The sequence below is a fragment of the Trichoderma reesei genome, assembly GCF_000167675.1.
Source record: "Trichoderma reesei QM6a unplaced genomic scaffold TRIREscaffold_3, whole genome shotgun sequence".
Taxonomy (NCBI): Eukaryota; Fungi; Ascomycota; class Sordariomycetes; order Hypocreales; family Hypocreaceae; genus Trichoderma; species Trichoderma reesei.
Genome location: NW_006711150.1, coordinates 671,175 through 690,712, shown reverse-complemented (window position 1 = coordinate 690,712; position 19,538 = coordinate 671,175). Strand labels below are relative to the sequence as shown.

At 53.7% G+C, this 19,538-nt stretch overlaps 4 protein-coding genes across 4 annotated transcripts; all 4 read right to left on the bottom strand.

Moving 5' to 3' along the window:
* Positions 1-530: 530 nt before the first annotated feature.
* TRIREDRAFT_57016 (germinal center kinase) lies at positions 531-3,003 on the bottom strand (the record flags this gene model as incomplete). The annotated part of the gene is made up of 5 exons (XM_006962613.1): positions 531-1,042; positions 1,178-2,335; positions 2,407-2,723; positions 2,817-2,847; positions 2,922-3,003. The coding sequence occupies 5 exons, from the start codon at positions 3,001-3,003 to the stop codon at positions 531-533; spliced, it is 2,100 nt and encodes a 699-aa protein (XP_006962675.1).
* Positions 3,004-4,427: 1,424 nt separating this feature from the next.
* Positions 4,428-6,421, bottom strand: TRIREDRAFT_75280 (uncharacterized protein; the record flags this gene model as incomplete). The annotated part of the gene is made up of 3 exons (XM_006962612.1): positions 6,409-6,421; positions 5,517-6,294; positions 4,428-5,461 (listed from the first exon to the last, which is right to left on the bottom strand). The coding sequence occupies exons 2-3, from the start codon at positions 6,052-6,054 to the stop codon at positions 4,428-4,430; spliced, it is 1,572 nt and encodes a 523-aa protein (XP_006962674.1). The 5' UTR covers positions 6,055-6,294; positions 6,409-6,421.
* A 1,628-nt stretch (positions 6,422-8,049) lies between these two features.
* On the bottom strand, positions 8,050-13,654 carry TRIREDRAFT_120376 (uncharacterized protein; the record flags this gene model as incomplete). Its single annotated transcript, XM_006962611.1, has 3 exons — positions 8,050-13,321; positions 13,384-13,430; positions 13,487-13,654. 3 exons carry the CDS (start codon positions 13,652-13,654, stop codon positions 8,050-8,052), a joined length of 5,487 nt encoding a protein of 1,828 aa, XP_006962673.1.
* Positions 13,655-16,184: 2,530 nt separating this feature from the next.
* On the bottom strand, positions 16,185-18,813 carry TRIREDRAFT_104263 (uncharacterized protein; the record flags this gene model as incomplete). The annotated part of the gene is made up of 6 exons (XM_006962610.1): positions 16,185-17,000; positions 17,093-17,148; positions 17,374-17,622; positions 17,853-17,910; positions 18,151-18,497; positions 18,738-18,813. The coding sequence occupies 6 exons, from the start codon at positions 18,811-18,813 to the stop codon at positions 16,185-16,187; spliced, it is 1,602 nt and encodes a 533-aa protein (XP_006962672.1).
* Positions 18,814-19,538: the final 725 nt, after the last annotated feature.

Genomic DNA, 19,538 nt, shown 5'->3' with positions numbered 1-19,538 from the left:
TCGCTCCCTTATCGCGATCTTCGCTGCTAGGAACCGAGGTAATGACATCGATGAGACTGCTGCATATTGCCATATCGCCGACAGCCTCAGTCTCATGTAACAACTGTAACAACCTTAGAACTTTCATCTTCCCAGTACTGATTCATCATCAAAGTCGTGTCGTGAATTCATTCCTATCGAGGGCTATCAAATTCTAATGGTACTTCATCACCACTATACAGCAAAGAAAGTAGTACATCAAGCGCGTCTAATCCGTCATTCCAGCTTGTCCCCTTTCCTCCATACCTTCGAATCGCTCTTACAACGCATCGTCCGCTTGTTTCCAACATCCCCTCTGATCGCTGGGCTCTTCTGTTTTCTTACACATGGCTTCGTCATGGCTCATTGTCTGTGATTCTCCCTTTCATTGTTTTTCTTGTCGTTGTAACAAACTTACCTAGTGTCCCAAATCCCAAGAACAAAGAAAGAAGAAAGAAAAATACAAAAGCGCAGGTCATTAATTCGTCGTCATAACATCCCCATTACGCCCATTAAGCCTCGTCCTCGTCCAACGGCTCGACACGAACCAAAATCTCCTCGAGAAGGCCCTCCAGAAAGTTGCCCACTTCCCTTCCCATGCCAACGGGCTCTGCTTTGTCATGGTAGTCAATCTCCTTGCAAACATGCGCCAGCTTATAGACAAGTTTGCGGACTTTCTCGTGCGCAGCCTCGGCTCGCTGCTGCTTTGGGGACATGGTCGAGCCGCTCGGCACTGGCTTGTACACATGCTGTAATCGAATCTGCCGTCGCTTGAGCGCCTCTTCCAGCGCGGGAAAGATGACGTCGTTGAGAGCATCGAGCTCCCCATTGGGGTTCGCAGCCGGGGGCGACGGAAAGGTTTCCAACGCCCCCGGTGAGTGGCCCAGTGACCGCAACGAAGACGATGACGCTGTCGGCGCAGGCACGGGCGCAGAATGCGGAGCAGACGGAGGAGCAGGTGGTGGAGGAGCCGTGACGGTCACAGGCGGCGCTGCCGATGTGGGCGTGGCCGGCACTCGAGCCACTGGAGGGAGCGGCACAACAGGGGCTACCGTTCGCTGCACGGTCGTCTGCGGTTGCGGTGCTGGCTTCGGAGATGGGCCTCTGTAAGGCGGGATCTCGGCCAGGTCGTATCGCGCTCCCTTGGAGCTCGTTGAACGCTGCGACACACCATGAGCTGGCGGCAGCGGTTTCTCGAAACCAGGGGGTATCGAAATATTCCTATGCGCGGGGGCTGCCGGCGGGGGCGGTGAGGGCGTAGGGACAGGATCGGGGAGATCTATATTCAGGTTCAGTATTCCCATGTCGCGCTGCAGATGAGCTTGCAGCTCCCGGTCGTAATCAGGCGAGGGGGGCTCTTGCGGTTGCGACAAGGCCGGTACTGTCACGATTTTGGAAGCTCTAGGCGTTGTCTCGTGGATCTCCCAGCTTGTCGTCTTGATCACCACCGGGCTGGGAGGCGGAGGGCCCCCTCTCGGTGTGAAGCCGCGCTGCTGCTGTGTTGGTGTCCGCTGCTGCTGTGCTGGTGTTGGCACATTCTTGCGCTGCGGGCTCGATTGTCGGGATGTCCCCGCGCTGGACGAGTTTGTTGCCTTGAGAGTATCGCTCGGCTGCAGGGCGTGCTCCCTCAGCTTGGTCGGGCTGGACGGCTCCCGCCTCCTCTCTCCGTAGTCGTCCGAGGTCCGCGCCGCCCTTGTGTTGGTAGCACTCGCGCCCAGCGGGTTGAGCATCGGAGGTCGGTTCACCAGGTTGCCGCGGTCATTGACGAGCCTGACGGTGCCGAAATCCCACATGTCTTCATTGACTCGCGTTCTCTGCGGCGGCACGCTGTCATGCGTTTCCCACGTCTCCTCCTCATCCGTCTTATGCGTTGCCGCCCATCTGGTATGCCGCTCGATGAGCTCGGTGAGATATGTCGTCTTCTTTGCCTTTCGGATAAAGGGGTGGCGCAGTAGGTCTCTGGCAGTAGGTCGTTCCTTGGGATCGCGCTGCAGACACAGCTCGACAAAGTCCTTGAAGGCTTTGGTAAAGTTGCCCTCCAGCCGTGGGGGCGGGTTTTTCGGAATGAGGAAGAGAACCTTCATCGGGTGGATGTCGGCGTAAGGGGGCTCCCCGTTGGCCAGCTCGAGGGCGGTGATACCGAGGGACCAAATATCAGCCTTGTGATCATATCCAGATTGTTTAATGACCTCGGGTGCCATCCAGAAGGGAGTCCCGACGAATGTGTTCTTCTTCGTCATGGTGGCCGAGAGCTGGCCCGACACGCCAAAATCAGCCAGCTTGACCTGGCCATTCGCTCCCAACAGGACATTGGCAGCTAGCAAGCAAGCATCAGCACACACAACAACTTGGTCGCGCCGCCCGTCCAAACAGGCTCGACTTCCTCACCTTTGATATCTCGATGCAGCTTCTTATCCGTGTGCAGGTAATCCAGGCCCATCAGCAACTCCCTTATGATGATTGCAATGTAGTCCTCGCCCATGATGCCCGGCTTCATAAGGTCGGCGCAGCTCCCTCCGGCGCAAAACTCCATGACAATCCATAGCTCGGCGCCCTTTGCATAGGATCCGTAGTATTTCGTCACGTAGGGAGACTGCAGCTCGGACAGGATGGCGATTTCCTGGATAATGTCCTCGACCTCGTCCTCGGCATTCTCGACGTCGATGATCTTGATGGCAACAGAGCGGCCGCTTCGCTTGTCGACCCTTGGGAGACGAAGAACGAGTCAATGTCAGCAGATGGAGTCTTGTCAGATAAAAAGGAGAAGAGCGCATCCGCCCCGTTCGGCCACGACATACCCCTTGAACACCTTGCCAAAGCTACCGCCGCCTACCATCGCCAAACAGCATTAGAAAACCGCCCGGAACCCGCGACGCCATGCCCAGACGACCAGCACTACTAACCAATGCAGTATTCCTTCGTGTACAGAGTCTCTGGATCCAAAGGGCCATTGGGCTCTTCCGCATGCCGATGCGAATCCGCCATTGCTCGCTTTCGCTTCTGTTGCCTCCGCACTTCTTCTTCTATTTCTTCTTCTCCTTCTTCTCCCCTTTCTTGACTCTGGAGCCCCCCGTCACCGAGGGAGCGGGAATGCGAACAGCGATGCGAGGATGGGGAGAGAGACCGGCTGCGTGCTTCCCGTCCGAGGTGCACGCTCACGTCTCGTTCGTCGTCGTCGTCGTTCGCAAATCATAAAGCGGTGCACCGTCGTCTCGCAGCAAAGATTGCTAATTCTCGTTTTTTTTTCTTTGCTTGTTTTGGTTCCCGTCAAAGACAAGAGGACGGCGGTTGAAGGGATAGCAAAGGGAAAAAGAACACAACGGGCATGTGCCAAAACATTCGAGGTCGGCAAATCCGCACCGCATGGGGAGCATCGGGGATTCGGGGCCACAGAGGTGACGAGCGGCAGCCCAGTTGAGCTCATGTACCTGGGGCTGGTGCACATCTCAAGCTGGCGCATGGCCGGCTGCTGGGCTAGGTGCTGTAGCGGGCGGTGAACCCCACTATCGGCCGCCGCGGTGCCTGCGCCAGTGCCCTGTAGCCCCTGTAGCTGTCGCCGGTGCAGGGGTTCGGCCATTTGGGTGGGTGCGAAGGTTTGGGCTCGTCGCACCGGCAACGAAATGCAGCCGTTTGGGAAGCCGCCTCGCGATGATGAATCAGCAGCACCAACGACGTCACATGCTTTGTCGATGATGATCAGTTGATCTCTAGAAGCATATGGATATTGCTCTCTAGCTTGTCATTCAGTCATTTATCAGTCTTTGTTTTGACACAACCAAACGCCAGCTTCAGCCTTTGTTGATCATCACCAAAGGCAACGCCCAACGGAAATCAGGGGTCAAATAAACACCACTATATACGAGGCTATTGCATAGGTACCTGTAGATACCTAGATACGAGTAGACAGCCCTATCAGCCTTGATCTACCTTGCCCCGCGAGCCTTTCAGAAAAGCAATACGCCTTCGGTATGGATTCAGCAACCGTCACTGAGCCTCTTCATGTAACGTGTCAAAGCAACTTGTATTGTCTACCTGCCTTTACGATGATGAGCCACGCCCACTGTCGCCTTCAAGGCGCAAAGACTGAAATGTAGAGTCAAGATGGAGAAAGAAATCAGCCGCAGCCACCGGGGAAACTGCTCGATTACCGAGCCAGAGCGCACTGCAGCCCGGCCTCGTTCTTCACAAGCATTGCTTCCCTCCAATACCTGCAGCATATAAACCAAAGCCGTCGTCAAAGAACCGGTTCGCCCACATCGGCTAAGCAAGTCCGACGTTGTCTATTAGATAGACGCCCTCATCGTCGCCTCGACTACGCCCAACAGGCGTTGGCAAGAGACATGGTCGCGTCGTATGTCATCATTCGTAATGAAGCGCAAAGAACAAGAGAATCAAGAGCCTCAAGTCCATCACTCGTCTGTGACAAATTCAATCATGACTGTTCCTTGCTTCAGTCCGGCCTCCTCGATGGTAGAGTCCAGCAACTCGATCAAGTCCTGACCCTGGGGCATCGTCTTGAGCTCAAACTGGACATTCTCCTTGCCCTCCAACGGCTCCGCCTTGAGCCATTCGTATATCCTGCGAACAGGATCCCGCAGGGAGAAGCGTCGGATGATGCGTCCATCTGGGTGTCGGAACTGGATGCGCGTTGTTGCAGCAGGATCGTTGGCCGGCTCGGTGTGGGGGTTTGTGCTCGAGATCTGGGCAAAGGGACTCTGTGCCGCCTCTTGACCTTCCGATTGTTGAGGCTCCTTGGTCAACGCATCCGGGTCATGAACACTGGGTGTCGATCCCGCCCCCGAGCCACTAGCTTCAGCGCCAGCCAGACTGTTCTTGAGCGCCATCTCCAGCATCTCCTCCTCTGTCATGCGGTCCACGTCAATGACTTGAGGCTTCCGCGTCGCAGATCGGGCAACCGGGTTCTTGCTATTCGCAGCAAGGCTGTACCTGTCGAGAAACTCGGCCACTTCGGCGTGGAACTCGGTAGCACTGGGAAAGGGCCTGCCACTCCAAACTTTGACCTGCTCGCCCGTCCGAGGGTCGACAATGGAGACATGGGGGTAATTGTCGGGATTCTCGTGGCCCTGATTAGGGAAGTAGAAAGTCAAGTACTCTTCTGCTTCGGGGTAGTCTTTGTCCAGCTGCATAAAGATGAAGTTTTCCTTGACCAAGTCCGACACAGCTCGATCTTTCCAGATGTCCCGGTTAAGCATCTGGCAGTTAAAGTCGCTCATGTCCTGGAGGTTGACCATGATCCACTTCTTGTCTTCCTTGCCCAGCGCACGAGCTTCGTCCCACGTGAGCCGAGATATGAGCTCGAAAGGCGGTCGGAACAGATCCTCCAGGCGTCTAGCATGGGCAGATGTTCCGTTTGCAGACGAGGACTCGGCTCGGCTTGTGTCGTCTCCCCATATCCGATGGCCAAAGGGACCTCTGCTGGGTGCTTCAAAAGGTCAGCCTTGCTTTCTCCAAGTTTTCTTCGTTGTGGGCGCACTTACGAGGCATCGGGCGTCTCCTTCTAAGTTGCTCCAGGATAGCAGAGCTGTCATCCTCTCCCCAGGATGGGTCTGGAGCAACAAGTGTTTCTGTCGTCCGTGCAATGGGTGCCCTCACATCGCCACCAGAGGGTCCCGACTCCTGGTACATCTCCTCTTGGAGCCGCTTCGCCATGGCGGCGTCCTCTTCCTCCTGAGCCAACGCGGCGGCTTGGGCAACAGCAGCCCGCTCGTCGTCATCGTGATCTTCAAAGTCGTTATCATCGTAGTCCATGTCGGCGTCGCCATCGTCATCGTCGCTGATGTGAATCACTCCGCTCGCATCCTCTCTGCCGATGTTGACTCTCCGCGACGCAGAGCGAGACCTTGACGACGAGGTAGTGGCCGCAGGACGAGACAGGCCATCGCCGACCAGGTCCGGGCTCTCGAAGAACAGCTCGATGGCCCGCTGGTTGTCGCCGCCTGTGAGCTCGAGGTAGCCGCGAGCCACATCGACACTCGCCCCCGTGATGGCAACGAAGTGGTGAATGCTCTCCTCCATGGCTGATCAGAACTTGACGCCACAGCGCCCCCCAGCTCTCTCGAAGGGTGTGTTTTTGTTTTTTAAACTGCAGAGGCAGCTAGCAGAAGACAGGAACTTGTAACACTCGGCTAGCAGAGCCTTTGAATTGTCGAGTCGTATCGTACCGCGCCGTGACGGTGCCGCTTTATAGGTAGAGTCGCTGTGGGTGGTGATGGTGGAAGCTGGTGCGATTAGGTGCAGATGAACGGGATCCGATAGCTGCAAAATGCCGGTCAGACACGCCTTAGCAGACGGTGCCCCACACTCGCCGCCTTTAGGTAGGTAGGTACCTACCTCAGGTAGCTCAGCAAGTGAGGGAGGTGTTGTACTTACTGTATGTGTCAAAATGAGCTGTGAAAGAGGGCAGTTGGACCAAAGTTGCCGAATGTCCCTTTACTGATGAAGAGGAAGTGAATGGTCTCGATATCTATAGACAGACAGACAGACAGCAGATGTGCCGGCAGAATGAAGTCATGCATCGCACGGCGAATCAAGTCGAGGTCACTCAAGTCGATGCTCAGGCACCGCGGGCATGACGCAACAGCAGCACCCCGCCAATCGACTTGGCGCAGGTACCTTCCTGCGGCTTCTCTTGCGCGCGGGTACCTGAGGGTACTTTTGGGCGGCGTGCTCTTGCAACGGTGACGGTGGACGGTGACGGTGGCCGATCATCGGAACAACCAATCAGCCGGGCCATTCCCGCGATGCTCCCTGCAAGCCCTGGTCTTAGGGGTGACCTACCCGGCAATGCAGGACGACAAAGTTTGGCTTTGATCTCTCAGTCAAGAGGTGCAGAATATCAAAGTGTGATTGGGAATTCGGTGAGCTTCGTGAAAGTCTTTATTGTTTTTTTGATACATCTCATACGCTGTGTTGTGTTCTTTTGCATGACGCCCTGTTCATCTACCACCGACATAGCACGACCTCGATGGTTTGGACTCCTGAGCCCAGTAACAACCAACCAATACACGGAGAAAACGCAAAAGAAACCTCTTGTTTCCCACGACTGAAATTACAAAAGGGAGTACAACAGCCATAAAACCAACAGTCTAGTCATCTTCTTCTCCGGTAGTTGTTCTTCCTTCCTCCGTAAGCTGCCATTCCAAGGACTGCAGCCCACAAAAAAAGGGGCTGATCTGTTCGATGCTCACATAACATACGAGGGCAACCACCTCCATCCTCCCCATAGACGGATACTGTAGTTCTACATAATCTTGACTTTGCTCAAGCTGCTTACTCCTTGATCTATCCATGTAGCCAAATAGACGTCGTCTTTCCATCAAGTTCCCATTCATCACCTGGCAATCTTACATAGCGGATGTGTACTTCATGATCCAGAGACAGAGTGTCCATCTTCAAGGGTCTTCTCCGACTCATAGGTAGACAGATAAAAGCATAATCTGCAAATGCCTTTCGAGGAGAACCATCTCGTATGTGCCTCTTTATCTTGTCGCTCTCACTCGTGATCTATTCGCCACTGTAAGCAAAGTAGCTTATGAGAAGAGAAGAAAGGCATTTTGGTCATCGAGAACGAACCAGATCCTCACCGAGATAGTTGCTGTTCGAGTTCTGTGGCCCATTCGTCATCGGGCTGCACCTGAATCGTTTAATTAGAATGGCATACATTAAGAGAAGCACGGGAATTCTCGTTGGACTAGTGACCTGATATGGGACATTTGCCTATCGCAGGGTTGGATGTTTAAGCCAAGTTCCAACTTGTGGAGAGAGAGCTGTAAGAAGATGTCGCGAGAACTGTACATGGAGAGGAAACGACTCTCGAGCGTCATTTATAAGACCGTTGATAATTTTGGATTTGATACATGCTGATTTGAGCTGCAGAAGCCATCATATGACTGACAGCTACCTACTCAGGATATACCTTGCATCGTCAATACATCGAAGTGAACTTCCAAAGCTTGTAGCAATATCATAGCGAGGAGTAAATATCTCCATGTCATCCTTCCATCCCATATTTCAACCACGTGCTTCATGTAATTCCGTCATTACTCGCTGCCAGGCCTTTTGCACCTCTGGGACTCGCTCTTCCTCCTTGGCTTTGGCCACAGCAGCCTCAAATTCGGCCAGCGGCACAGGAGACTTCCCAAATACGCCACTGATGTATGCTTTGAGTGTTGCGGAAACCGCGTCCGCTCTCTTGAGCCTCTGAGACTCCACGCCAACTTCGGCCTTGTCAACGTCGAGGCTACCAAGGTACGCCTGCAGGACACCGTCGTTATCCAGTGATGTCGATTCAGCCGGAGGCTCCGAGGTCGCAAGGTCTTTCATCAGATCAATGACTGCGTCGTACCAGACCTCTCGCTTGATGTAGCTAAACTTTGGGCTCGAGAGGAACGGTTCGAGAGCCTTGATAACCTGGTTGGCGACTGCAGAAGCACGTCTATCCGACGAGCGGCTGTATCCGCGTGCCACGGCCTCCAATCCATTCATTGCAGTCTTGGTCACAGTCACCTCTTTAGAGTCCACATCCATCTTATTGTCATCTTTGTGGTCCTCCAAGTAGGGCGTGACAATGTCCACAATGTCCTGGAAAATGTCAAAGCTGTCCATCGCCTTTGAGAACCTCCACAGACAGCGGAAAGCATGAACACGATATTCGTCATTGTTTCGCTTCGCTTCGCGAATGACAATCTTCTTCATCTGGGCTGCAATCTCAGAGTTGAACCTCCACAAAGATTGGCCCTTTTCGATGAACTCGGGGAATGCCTCCAACAGCTTTTCTTTTCCTGGGAACGTCTTGAGAGCAAGAGCCTTCTCGAAAACAGGCCATATAGCCTTCAGGTTGGCCTCTGCAATAGCCCCTGTGGCATCACTGGCGCTGGCGACATCTGAGACCATGGCGGCAACGGTAAAGGCGCCGGTGTGTCGCAGAGCCCATTGGGTAGTAGCCAAACAGCGCTCAACAAGATCGACAATCTCCGGCACGTAGCGAACGACGGTTCGATTGCTGCCAGCATGTTGATCCCACACCTCTCGGAAGACCTTGCTGGTGTATTCGTCCACATCGTGAGAGCCGAGGTATGCAAATGGTAACAGGATCGTCTCTTGGGTAGTGAAGTGATCAGGAGACACCTTGGCAAGGGCAACGATGACGTCTGAAACCTTCTGGCGGCGGCTCTCTTCTTCGGATTGTAGATAAAGCTTCAGCATGCGCTCCGAGAATCGTTGTTTGGCGCTGTCCGAGACAACTCTCATAATGTACGCAGCGGCGCGGGCATATGCTTGGCTGACTTCGTCATTCTTGTCAAGCACCTGCTTGCCAAGTAATTCCAAAAACTGGGTAGACACAGACTTGATCTCGTTCGTATGGCGAGTGAAGAGAGCCGTCAGGACTCTGCTGCAGCCAATCTTGGTTGGCAAGCCAATCGCACTCTTGATCGTTTCCTCGAGTCTCGGAGCCAACTCTGTCATGACATCTTCATCAACAAAGCGGAGGATGTTATCTATAGCTTCCGAGATGGGGGAGGCGTTAACCATTCTGGAACGCAACTTGTCAATCTGCTCTCGGCTATCTTCTCCTACCTGCTGGTAGTAGTAATTGATACGATCAGGCTCGATGGTGCTGAGAAGACCTAGGAGCTTTGGCACCATCTCTGGGATGAACGGCTTCAGATGCTTTCCGCCGTGGCGCGCAACTTTGATGATGGTGATGATTGCAAATACTTGAACCTCTTGGACGGAGCTCTCCGCGGCCTTGTCGGATAAGAGAAAGGGGAGCGCCTCCTTCATCATGGCATTGGCCGACGCTTCATGAGTGCCCTCTTCCAATTGCCGGGCGAGAGTATTGGAAAGGCTTCTGCAGAGCCGGAATGCAGCTTCCCTGACACTCCCTTTCACGTCGTCAAAGACCTTGACTGCCTTGGCCCAGATTTCTCTGTAGTATTTCTCGTACCGTTGGAAAGGAACGCCGGTTAGCAGCTCGGAAATGGCAGCGCAGCTGGCTTCTCGCATTCTCCATTCTCGCCCATGTATGCTCTTGAGTAGCTCTTCCATGATGGCGTCAAAGTGAACGTCCATCACCATCTTTGGATCCTTGACCAACGCCTTCCAAATCTCGTTCATCGATCGTTGGACGTTGGTATTGGGGTCGAATCGGTAGCGGTAGAGCTTTGGGTATATCTTGGGGTCGACTTCGGCATCTGAGAGGATATTAGTGAGACCGAAGCGTCCAAATGCTGATCTGGTCGACCATGTAGCTGCATTGGCCGCTAGAGCCATGAACTTGTAGACAAGCCGCTGGTCGCCGACTTCATTCGCAAGGCTGACGATGTCCTTGTACGATGAGACTGAGCTTCCTTCGCCAGTCGGTAGTGCTCCTGGTTCGAACAACTCGGTCTCCTCATCCACCTTCAGTTGCGTGGTCGAGCCGGTAAATGCAGCCACGAGGTCCTTCACCAGAGCCGCCTTGAGCTGCTCATCCCCACGTTCATGGACAAGGTTGAGGCCACGCGAAGCAGTCTCCTGTACAAGTTCATCTCGCGAACTCAGAAGACGCATAAAGGCGGCTTGTGCCTGTCGGAGGCGAGAGTTGACTTCGTGAATGCCTGAACAATACTGCACAATGCAGAAAAGCCATATGCCTGAAGCCTTTAGAAGTGATGGCTTGGTTGCTTTGCAGTCATCAAAGAGCTTGTCTAGAGCACTTGCAAGTAGAGGAGTTCGGTATTTGCTTTGGAAGTCGCGGGTTCGATATTCGACGTCCACAATGAGCTTCACATAGTCTGAGTCCCAGCGAGCAGTGGCAATAGTGATTGCATCACCGACAGTGAACTGAACCTCGACTCGTTTGTTCTCATGCAGAGCGAATAGTTCCTTCAGGATAGTGCCAACGGGGCCTTCTGACCACGATGTCGGTGATTCTGGAAGCTCGGAGTCTGGTATGCTTGCTGCCAACATTCCGAGAGCGACGATTGCCTTCTCGTTCCCTTTCTTGGCTTTCTCAGACAGCTTCTTGATGACGTTGTCAAGAGAAGTGGCACCCTCTTTGGGAGGAATGGCAAGCTTTGCCAGCCAGAGTTGGGTGAAAGCGTCGACAGCTGCGTCGAACAAGGACGGTGGAACACTCTCTTCGACGAGGATTTGCAGCGGATACTTCCATTCATTGACAGATGCATGGTTGTAGAAGACCGATCGAGAACACAGATATCCATAGGCAGCAAGGGCTCCTTCAGCAGCATTCAGATCTGGTCCAACAGCAGTGGTAGCCTTCTCAAACAGAGCGTTCAGAGTAGTACCGGCATTCTGGATCTCATCAAGGTCCACGGCCGGATGGGCCCCCAAAATGCCCAAGGCCCTCGCAGCCAAGTGCCGAATTTCGCTCTTGTTGGATTTGATAAGAGGCAGCAGCTTTGTGGCACTATTCTTGGCAAAATGTCCAACAACGACTCTTGGTGTCAGAGATGCGACGTCGACGAACGAGCGAAGACACTCTTCTGTTATGGGAGCATCCTCGACAAAAGCGCCAAGAAGACATGCACTGAGGTAAATTTCGATGAAGGAGCTGTCGACGTATTTCAGGTAGTCTCGAATCTTCTCACGAGTCTTGATGTTCGTCTTGATCTGTGCGCTGAGTGCCTGCATCCAGTCGGGCTGAACTTTGAAGTCCTCCAGCGCCGTGAGGAACATCATCTGCTTGCAGTACCGAATGACCAGAGCAAATGCCTGAATGTTACAGCTTCTGAAGTTGTCAAAAATGTGGCTGTTGGGAAGCGCCGTTGCCCCAGGACCTGGTTCAGAATCGCCAGCTGCCGCAGGATTGATGGGTTTGGTAAAGTAGTGTAAGGCCATCATCCGCCAGTCCGGCAAGACAGGAGCTATCTCGCTGTGGGCAGAGTATGTCCATGGGTCCAAACCCTTTTGTCCTTGCTCAACCACGTCGCTTCGCTCGTTGAGTCGACCGGCGACGGCCAAGAAGTTGATCCATCGAGCATATATGTTGTTAAATGGCAGACACTCATTGGCCCATTTGACAACCGCATGGCGAGTACTCCGGACGGCGGGTTCGTTTTCCGCAAGGTACATGTATTTGAGGAGCATGTTCTTCAATTCAGGATCCTCATCGGCGATGTGCTCGGGAATGTTTGCCGTTAGACTTGACAGCGCGCCGTCAATATTGACCACGGCATCGTTGGTCGTATCCTCAGACAGAGACTGAAAGAGCCAGGCTGCGAGGGCTATTCGCTCTTTGTAGGGTATATCAACAGATCGCGCAAGCATGCCGATAGTTTCGTAGCCTCTTGAGCGAAGCTGGAGCTCGTCATGTGTCACCTGCTGCCCAGGAACGGGCCATCCTTGGGACTCGATGTAGCTCTGCATGCTCTTGATAAGGCTTGGACCAATCGAGAAGTCTTTGTTCGAAGGGCCAACTTGAGCGACCCATGACAGAAACTGGAACAAAGCCTTGTGTAGCTTTGTCTTCTCCAAGGCGCTCGATGGCTTAAGTGCACTTGCTGAAGCTTCTTGCGCAGATTCTGGCAAGAAGTCGAGCTTGACCACATTCATGATGCTCTCTGACATACTCGTAGCAAGGGTCGACTTGGAAAGCAGGGCAAGAATCCGTGTGCGATAGGCAGCAGGAAGTCGGGCGTGTGCCTCAAACAGCCTCTTCACCAAGTCTTCTTCTTCAAGAGAGACTGAAGTCCTCTTGATAATCTCCTCCGCAAGAGATGCCACTCTGGTATCTGGGCTGGAGGAGGCATACAACGCTGGAAGGAACTTTTCCTCATCGGCGAAGGCTGCGCTGGCGAGGAACGTGACAACTTTTGCCCTTAACTGGGATATGTTCTGGAAGATTTTGTCAGATCCAGGGCCTTCGACGGAGAAGAATCTCGCTTCGTCCTCGGAGAGAGTCGGATTTGATTCGGCCAGTGTTCGTTCAGGGGTAGGAGGGCGTAGTCGTAAAAAGACAGAGAGCATCTTGGCAAGATACTGTGCATCAGCCGCGTCTTCCAAGCCCATGGCAGCTCTGAAGCCATCATCTTCTTTACTTCCGCGCGAAGGTATGCGGACATCAAAGAGAAGTTGGAGGATGATGTTGAAAAAGGGGGCAGCCCTTGCTTGGCCTTCATCCTTGGAGCACCCTTTGAGTGCGATGGGGATCAGATCTCGTCTGTCGTCGTCATCAAGCCGACTGAGACTGTGTTGGATGAATGGCAAATCCAGTTGCTTGATTATTCCGGAGTCGGTGGTTTTGTATTGTGTAAGTAACGCCTTCACGGGCAGGACGACACTACCTGGTATTAGTGCATCGAGTCTACTGGCCACGTACGACAGAAGAGAATGTGACTGTACCTTGGAGGTTGGATGAATGTCCGGAGTCGACCCAAGAGTTGTATGACCTAGGGCAGATTAGCAAGTGGAAGACTCAAGCACAAGACATCTGAAAGGATGTCACCTTGACTCTGACGGCAGGGTTGCTGCTCTCTGCTTTGAGAATGATCGGAGCCAGATAGCGGCCCAAGAGGTCACACAGCTTCTCTTCATCGTTGGCAACACCAAGGATCTTAAACTCGACGCTCTCGACGAGCTGCAGCTCTCGCTGCTCTGGGGTCAAGGCTGTCATGATGGCTTGAGAGGTCGGGATTTGTGGCTAGGTAGGGCCAGCAGGCCAGAGGAGAAATGCAGGCGTTCAACGAGAGAAACAAAGTCAAACAAGTGGTATCGCGGCTCTAGAAGATGGCAACAAACAAGTCTTCGGCAATGCAGAGAGAGTATGCAAGGTTGTGCGTGATGGAAGAAGGAGTGTGCAGGTGCAGAGGGAAGAGATGCGAGGAGGAGAGTCGAGAAGCTGCCCGTGAGGCTGCCATCGGTGCATCATCAGCTCAGGCCAACACCGACCTGCGTAATTGCCCATAGTCAACAATGACTAAGCACGCAGCTGCTGTAAATCTGACCACGTGAGAGCAGCAGTAACAAGGGTAGCATCTGCCTTTGTCGAGATCTCGAGCTCTAGGAGAGGGGGAGACATCATGCTGTAGATGGGTTTTCATTGCGACTTTCCCGACATTTCTCTACACAATGCGATAGAAGCTGTCGTTGTCGTCGTTCTAGCATGCTGTTAGATGCGCTGACACAAGCCACAGGCTGTTCCAGGATTGTTGCTCTTAGATCTGTCCGATCTCCCGAGGAGCCAATCCTGTCGAGTTAGTGGCGTGCGGAGAAGTACCTCCATCAAGGCGAGCAGCCCCAGGGGACGACCAGCTGAAGGGGCATACGAGTGATTGGATGGTTCATCAGGGAAAAGGGACGTGGGAGAGTGTGCTGGAAACGTTTTCACAACGAGTTGATTGATTGACTGCCCCAGTTCTGGTCTACTTCCTACCACGACCTGCTTGCTACTGAGTTGCCCGTCCTGATATGACGGGGATACGCAATGCCTCGATGGCGGGTAAACCTCGAACAGAAGAAGCATATTTACTACTACGAAGCGCGGGATAACACAAAGTTCTCGTATTCCAAAACAATCAAAAGAGCTCTGCCTCAACCTGTCCTCTGCAAGGTGCGTGACATTATGTCTCATTTGGGCGCACGACCGAGGATGTCTTCGACCGCAGGACAATAAAACCCTCAGCTTTTGATATATCACCTACTGGTCGCTTCGAGCTCCGATTCGGCGGCCCAAGTCGGCGTCTTGTCGACCCCCCCGGTTCCGACAGGAGGACGGAACAATCGGGGGGCTAAACTCGACGTAGAAGAAACGCGGCGGTTTAGTGCGGCGGCGTTCGTCAACGGCCAGAACTCGGAGGCGAGGTTTTTTTTTTTCCCGCCTTCTCTGTGTGTCTCTAGAGCATCACCAGTCAGCCTGGAGATTGAGCAGTATTGTATTGCATGTCTCGAGCGGGAGTCGAGCGGGAGCCGAGCTTTGTCGTTCGGCGAGCAAACCGCAATAGACTCTATCATGTGCATTTCGTTCGAAACGGACCGGCCACAAGGTAAGCTGATGAAAAACCTGCGTGCGTAGGGCAGGAGGCCGAGGTCATTGGATGCCGAGCCCCACGAGAATCGCCAGTTACGCAAGTGATGACCCAATGACATTTGGTTTCTCCCGTACGACCCACGAGCGGGCGAGGTTCGTCCACGATGTGGTGGTGTGTATGAAAAGCTTTTGCCAAACTAACAGCCTTTAGGTCGTCGAGCCCCGCAGGATAACGACACGCCTCACCATTCCTCGTTTGTTGGCAAAATTTCCAAAGGACCAAGGTAAGAAAGCGCTGCAGTTGCGAACCTTGTCGCCTGGGGTTTATGCTAGGCTTGGTGGGTGCCCTTGTTTCCGTCCGGTCCAGGGCTGGTTTGTGCTCGTTGAGGAGAAGCTCTTGGTGAGCTCATGGCCGAAGACCATGTCGTTGCCCGTTGGGAAACGCGGCCGCAAACACGAAGGGCGGTGACTTGGGATAACAACGTCTGGAGCTGACGAGATGCATTGGCCGCCCGAAGCTGTGGTCTTTCAGCTGGATATGGGCGAGAGGTTAGCAGGGATGCTGGTGGAAGACCCATGCGACCAAGGAACGAAGCTGCAAATCCTGCTGACAAGGCGAATAAGCCAGCCCCAGGTGCCGCGGGCCATAGTTGTACCCAGGTACTCGCACGGGCAGGAGCATGCAGTGAGCTCTTGTTTTCGAAGCCTGTATATTCGCCAGTTTCTTTGTGGTTTCTGTGTTCCTGTCCTCAGCATTGCTCCCAGATAAATCATGAGTAACCGTTTACCTTAGGCTACCTATGCTTCAAATTGTGTGTTTGAACACCGTCAGGAAGCAAGAGCAGTATCATGTATCCGTATCCCATACAGTAGATGGATCGCATTGGCCCTGGTCGACAAGGGGGCTCAACAAGTGTTTGAAGCTCTCCCGCATTGTTGCAAGCTGACTGGCTGAAGCTGTGCCCTCCTGGCGGGAGGGACCTGGTCCTTTTACGAGGTAGCGTTCTGCACTGATACTACGTGCCTCCAAACCGCTGCAGGACACGGGCGAGCTCCCATGTCCAACTCGCACCAACGCAACACCTATCTCACAAGGTTAACCCATCCAGATACCTGGAAACGTCCCTCATTGGGGGCCTTGGGCAGAGGGTGTTGTGCAGGAGCGCCACTCCTCGATTCAAGCTCCCCCAACCACAGTCCACCATTGCCCTTGCCTGCCTCGAGAGACGACAAGGGGAGGGGGTGGTCCTCTGTTGCCCTTTGGCGCGGCGAGCGGTCGGGGGTGAGGAGGGGTAGAAGTGGTGCCCTGTACGATCGTTGACGGGTCAGAAACGAGATCCATAGGCGGGATGCACAGGCTGAATACCACATGGCCGATTGGACAGACCTGGAGCTGCTCTCTGAATCTTCCAACTAGATCACGGCGTGGGAAGGAGGGCGAGGCTGAGGGAGAAGGCAACATGGAGGAGATTCGGCCAGGAGAGCAGATGATGGCTCTCGTGTCTTGTTTCTCGTCCTCTGTATGGGAGCAGCATGTTTCTGCCGTGCTTTCTGCAATCTCCCTCGGTCGGTAGCTCTCCACGCACACGATCATGCAGGGGTTGGCCGATAGGACCTGATGCTCCCGTACCTTGAGACAGAGCAAAGACACGAGCCTGGCAATCAGCAAGAGGCCGCATTCGTCGCCATTTGCGACGGGAGTCTCAGCTCGGACGACAAGATCCCACGGACTGCGCCATCTGCCCAATGGTGCTCCGTATGCTGACCGGGATGCGTCATGCATTTCTGCCAGGGCCCGATGCAATAACGGGAGCCGCAGTAACTCGTTTTCGTCTCGTGTGCGCGTCCGGATATGCGTGGGAGCTGCGACCCGAGTGACGCGGTACGCTGCCGTCGGTTGGCTGTGTGTCGATACGTCTTGTGTAGCGTTGTTAGGGCCATCGGGACAGCAGGAGGATTCTATTCTCGGTCTCGACGATGCGGTGCCTCGTGCCTTGTATCAGCTCCATGTTAAGCGGGAGATGTCGAAAGGAATGTTGCTTGTTGGTTTTCGAAGCTGATGCTTTCACGAGGATTGGTACGTACCAGACAGAAAGCAGAGGTCGTGGTTTTAGCATTACGCTCAACCTCATCGCCAATGGCTGCAGCCACCAATGATCGGGAACAACAACAACAACAACAGCAACTCAAAATACTAGTAGAACAAAGGAGTCAATTCGAGACATTAACGCCTTCAACATGGCGTCAAAACACCCGTAACCCTCGTAACCCTGCCGTGAAATAAAAGTAATATTACTACTGCGCCCAAGTTCACGCTCTCTACTACTTGCAACAACTGATTCACACCAATTTGACGCAGAACCTACAATATCGGGGCTGGGGTTTCGCCTGAGAGGTCAAGTGTCCTGCCGTGGTTCGCTCCTTGATAAGATTATGCTGAGACAGAAAGACTGCTTCCCAGCAATCAGAGATGGCAGCTTGAGACATCTGCAAGATGAGCATCATAAACCCCGGCCTTTGTCTCGCACAGAGATCTCGGGATCGATTAGCCCACATCGTGCCTTGTCCTAGGTAAGCGGCAGCGCCTGTCGTGAAAGCCTCTCCTGTCTGCCTACCTACCAGGTAGTTAAAGTAGTGTGGTTGGTACAGTACAATTGCTGTCTGAACCTGCCATCCATACGGTTGTCGTGGAGGCTTCATCATCTCTGCTGCCTTGGGATCACTACACATCGGCACAGTAGCATTACCTAGGTAGGTACGATATCAAGAGAAAAGAGACACAACCACCTCCCCACTTGTGACCTGCATAATCGGATCCAGCCAGGGCTCTCTGCCGGTTCCGTACCAATGACAAGCTCTTCCTTGCCCTTGGCACTTCCCCTTCTTTCGGCTTCCAGAGGTTGCTACGCAAAGATGCAGGTCCACCAACAAGTGTCTTTTGTCCTGCAGCCAGTCAGAGCCGCAAACGGGCATCTGCCAGCGGAGAAGGCTCTCTGAAAGCGAGTGCGCCATTCGAGTCGCCACATGGAAACGGCGCACTAGGAACAAGAACGAAGCTGGGAATGGAGCCAACGTTGGGCAACTAGTGACACGCCGTCGGACAGCCCGCTGGAAAGTCTGAAGCTTCTGAGCGTTTGGCCCACCAATTGCGGAGGGAACTGCCAGGCCACGGCTTTGTAGGCAAATGGCACGGTATGGGGACAGTGTGGCTTATAGAGATCGCGGCTGTTGCTCCTACAGGGCAGGGCCTTGATGCTGCTGTTTCCGGCGTGAGCGGAGATGCTTCCTTTTGCTTTGACACTGAGAGGGAGACGGTAGATGCTCCGTGACTGATGAACGGTGCACGATGCCGCATGTTCCGTGGCCAAGTCGAGGAGTTGCTGTACTCGACAGGTACTCTTTTGCCCTGCTACCGTTACTATATGCTGGGAACTCGAGCGTAGATTGATCTGCGGTCGAATAGACGCAGGCTCTTTGAAGCTCCTTGGAGCTACAAGCAGGAACAGGTAGGTACGGAAGGGATAAGGTACTTAGGTAGTGCCTTGTGACAGGTACGGCCTTGCTCAACTTGACGCTTCAGAAGCAAGGATCCAGTCTCGACAGTGGTTTACTTGTGTCTGGTAAAAGGCAGAATGCCTTGCCTTTCGTTGTTGGGTAGCGCCTAGCACGATCTATAACACGAGACCACGGTGCTCCCTCGTGTCCTTGATGAGGAATACATGAAAGGTACCTCGGAGCCTCTGCTCAGTTTGGAGATGCGCCACCAACAGACTCCAGTGGCAGCGGCTGCCTTGTGAGCCCACCATTGCTGAGAAGTGCGTCTTGGACCAAGATCGTTGGACCAGTTGAATGTCTCCAAGCGCTGTCTGGCATGAGCGTGGCGGCTCTTCCTTCGTACACGCCCAGAAGCAAAGAGGCAGCAAATCACTAAAGACAACGATGGCGTTCGCCCATAGATGGTGATGCTGGCACAAGGCATACACAGAATTTTGTTGGAGGACAGTGTAGAGGCTGTCGAAGTCGCTGAGAACGGCAACAGGGCGGCAAGATGAAGGATAAGAACGATATACACGGGCTCACGCCCATGGGTTTCTTTTTCTCTTTTCCTCTTTTTCTTTTCTTCCACAGCGTTTAATGATCGACTCTTTGCGTTTTGCCGTCGTCTGCGAAGTACACAGGAATTGATTGATTTTGATTGATTGATTGGTTGTGTGTCTCGCCCTCCGTCGTCTTTGCGGCCCCCCTTGTATAGATCTTGACCCTTTCCGGGATCTGCTTCTCCAGCATTGCTGCAGATTCCTCTTTATCCCTCTCCGGTTCCTACGCAAGTATCTCATCACCACTGCTGCCGATTCGACATCTTTGCCCCTGTTTTGCCGACTGGTTGCTGTTCCCATTCGAAAGCAAGGCCCCGATCTGCAGCAGCACAGCTTGCTTCCATCAGCAGCAGCCGTTCATCTGGTGGTGGCCCCTCCCCTCACCCTCATCTCACCCAGCTTCACGCAGGCCTGCTTCGTGTGGGTGGAATTTC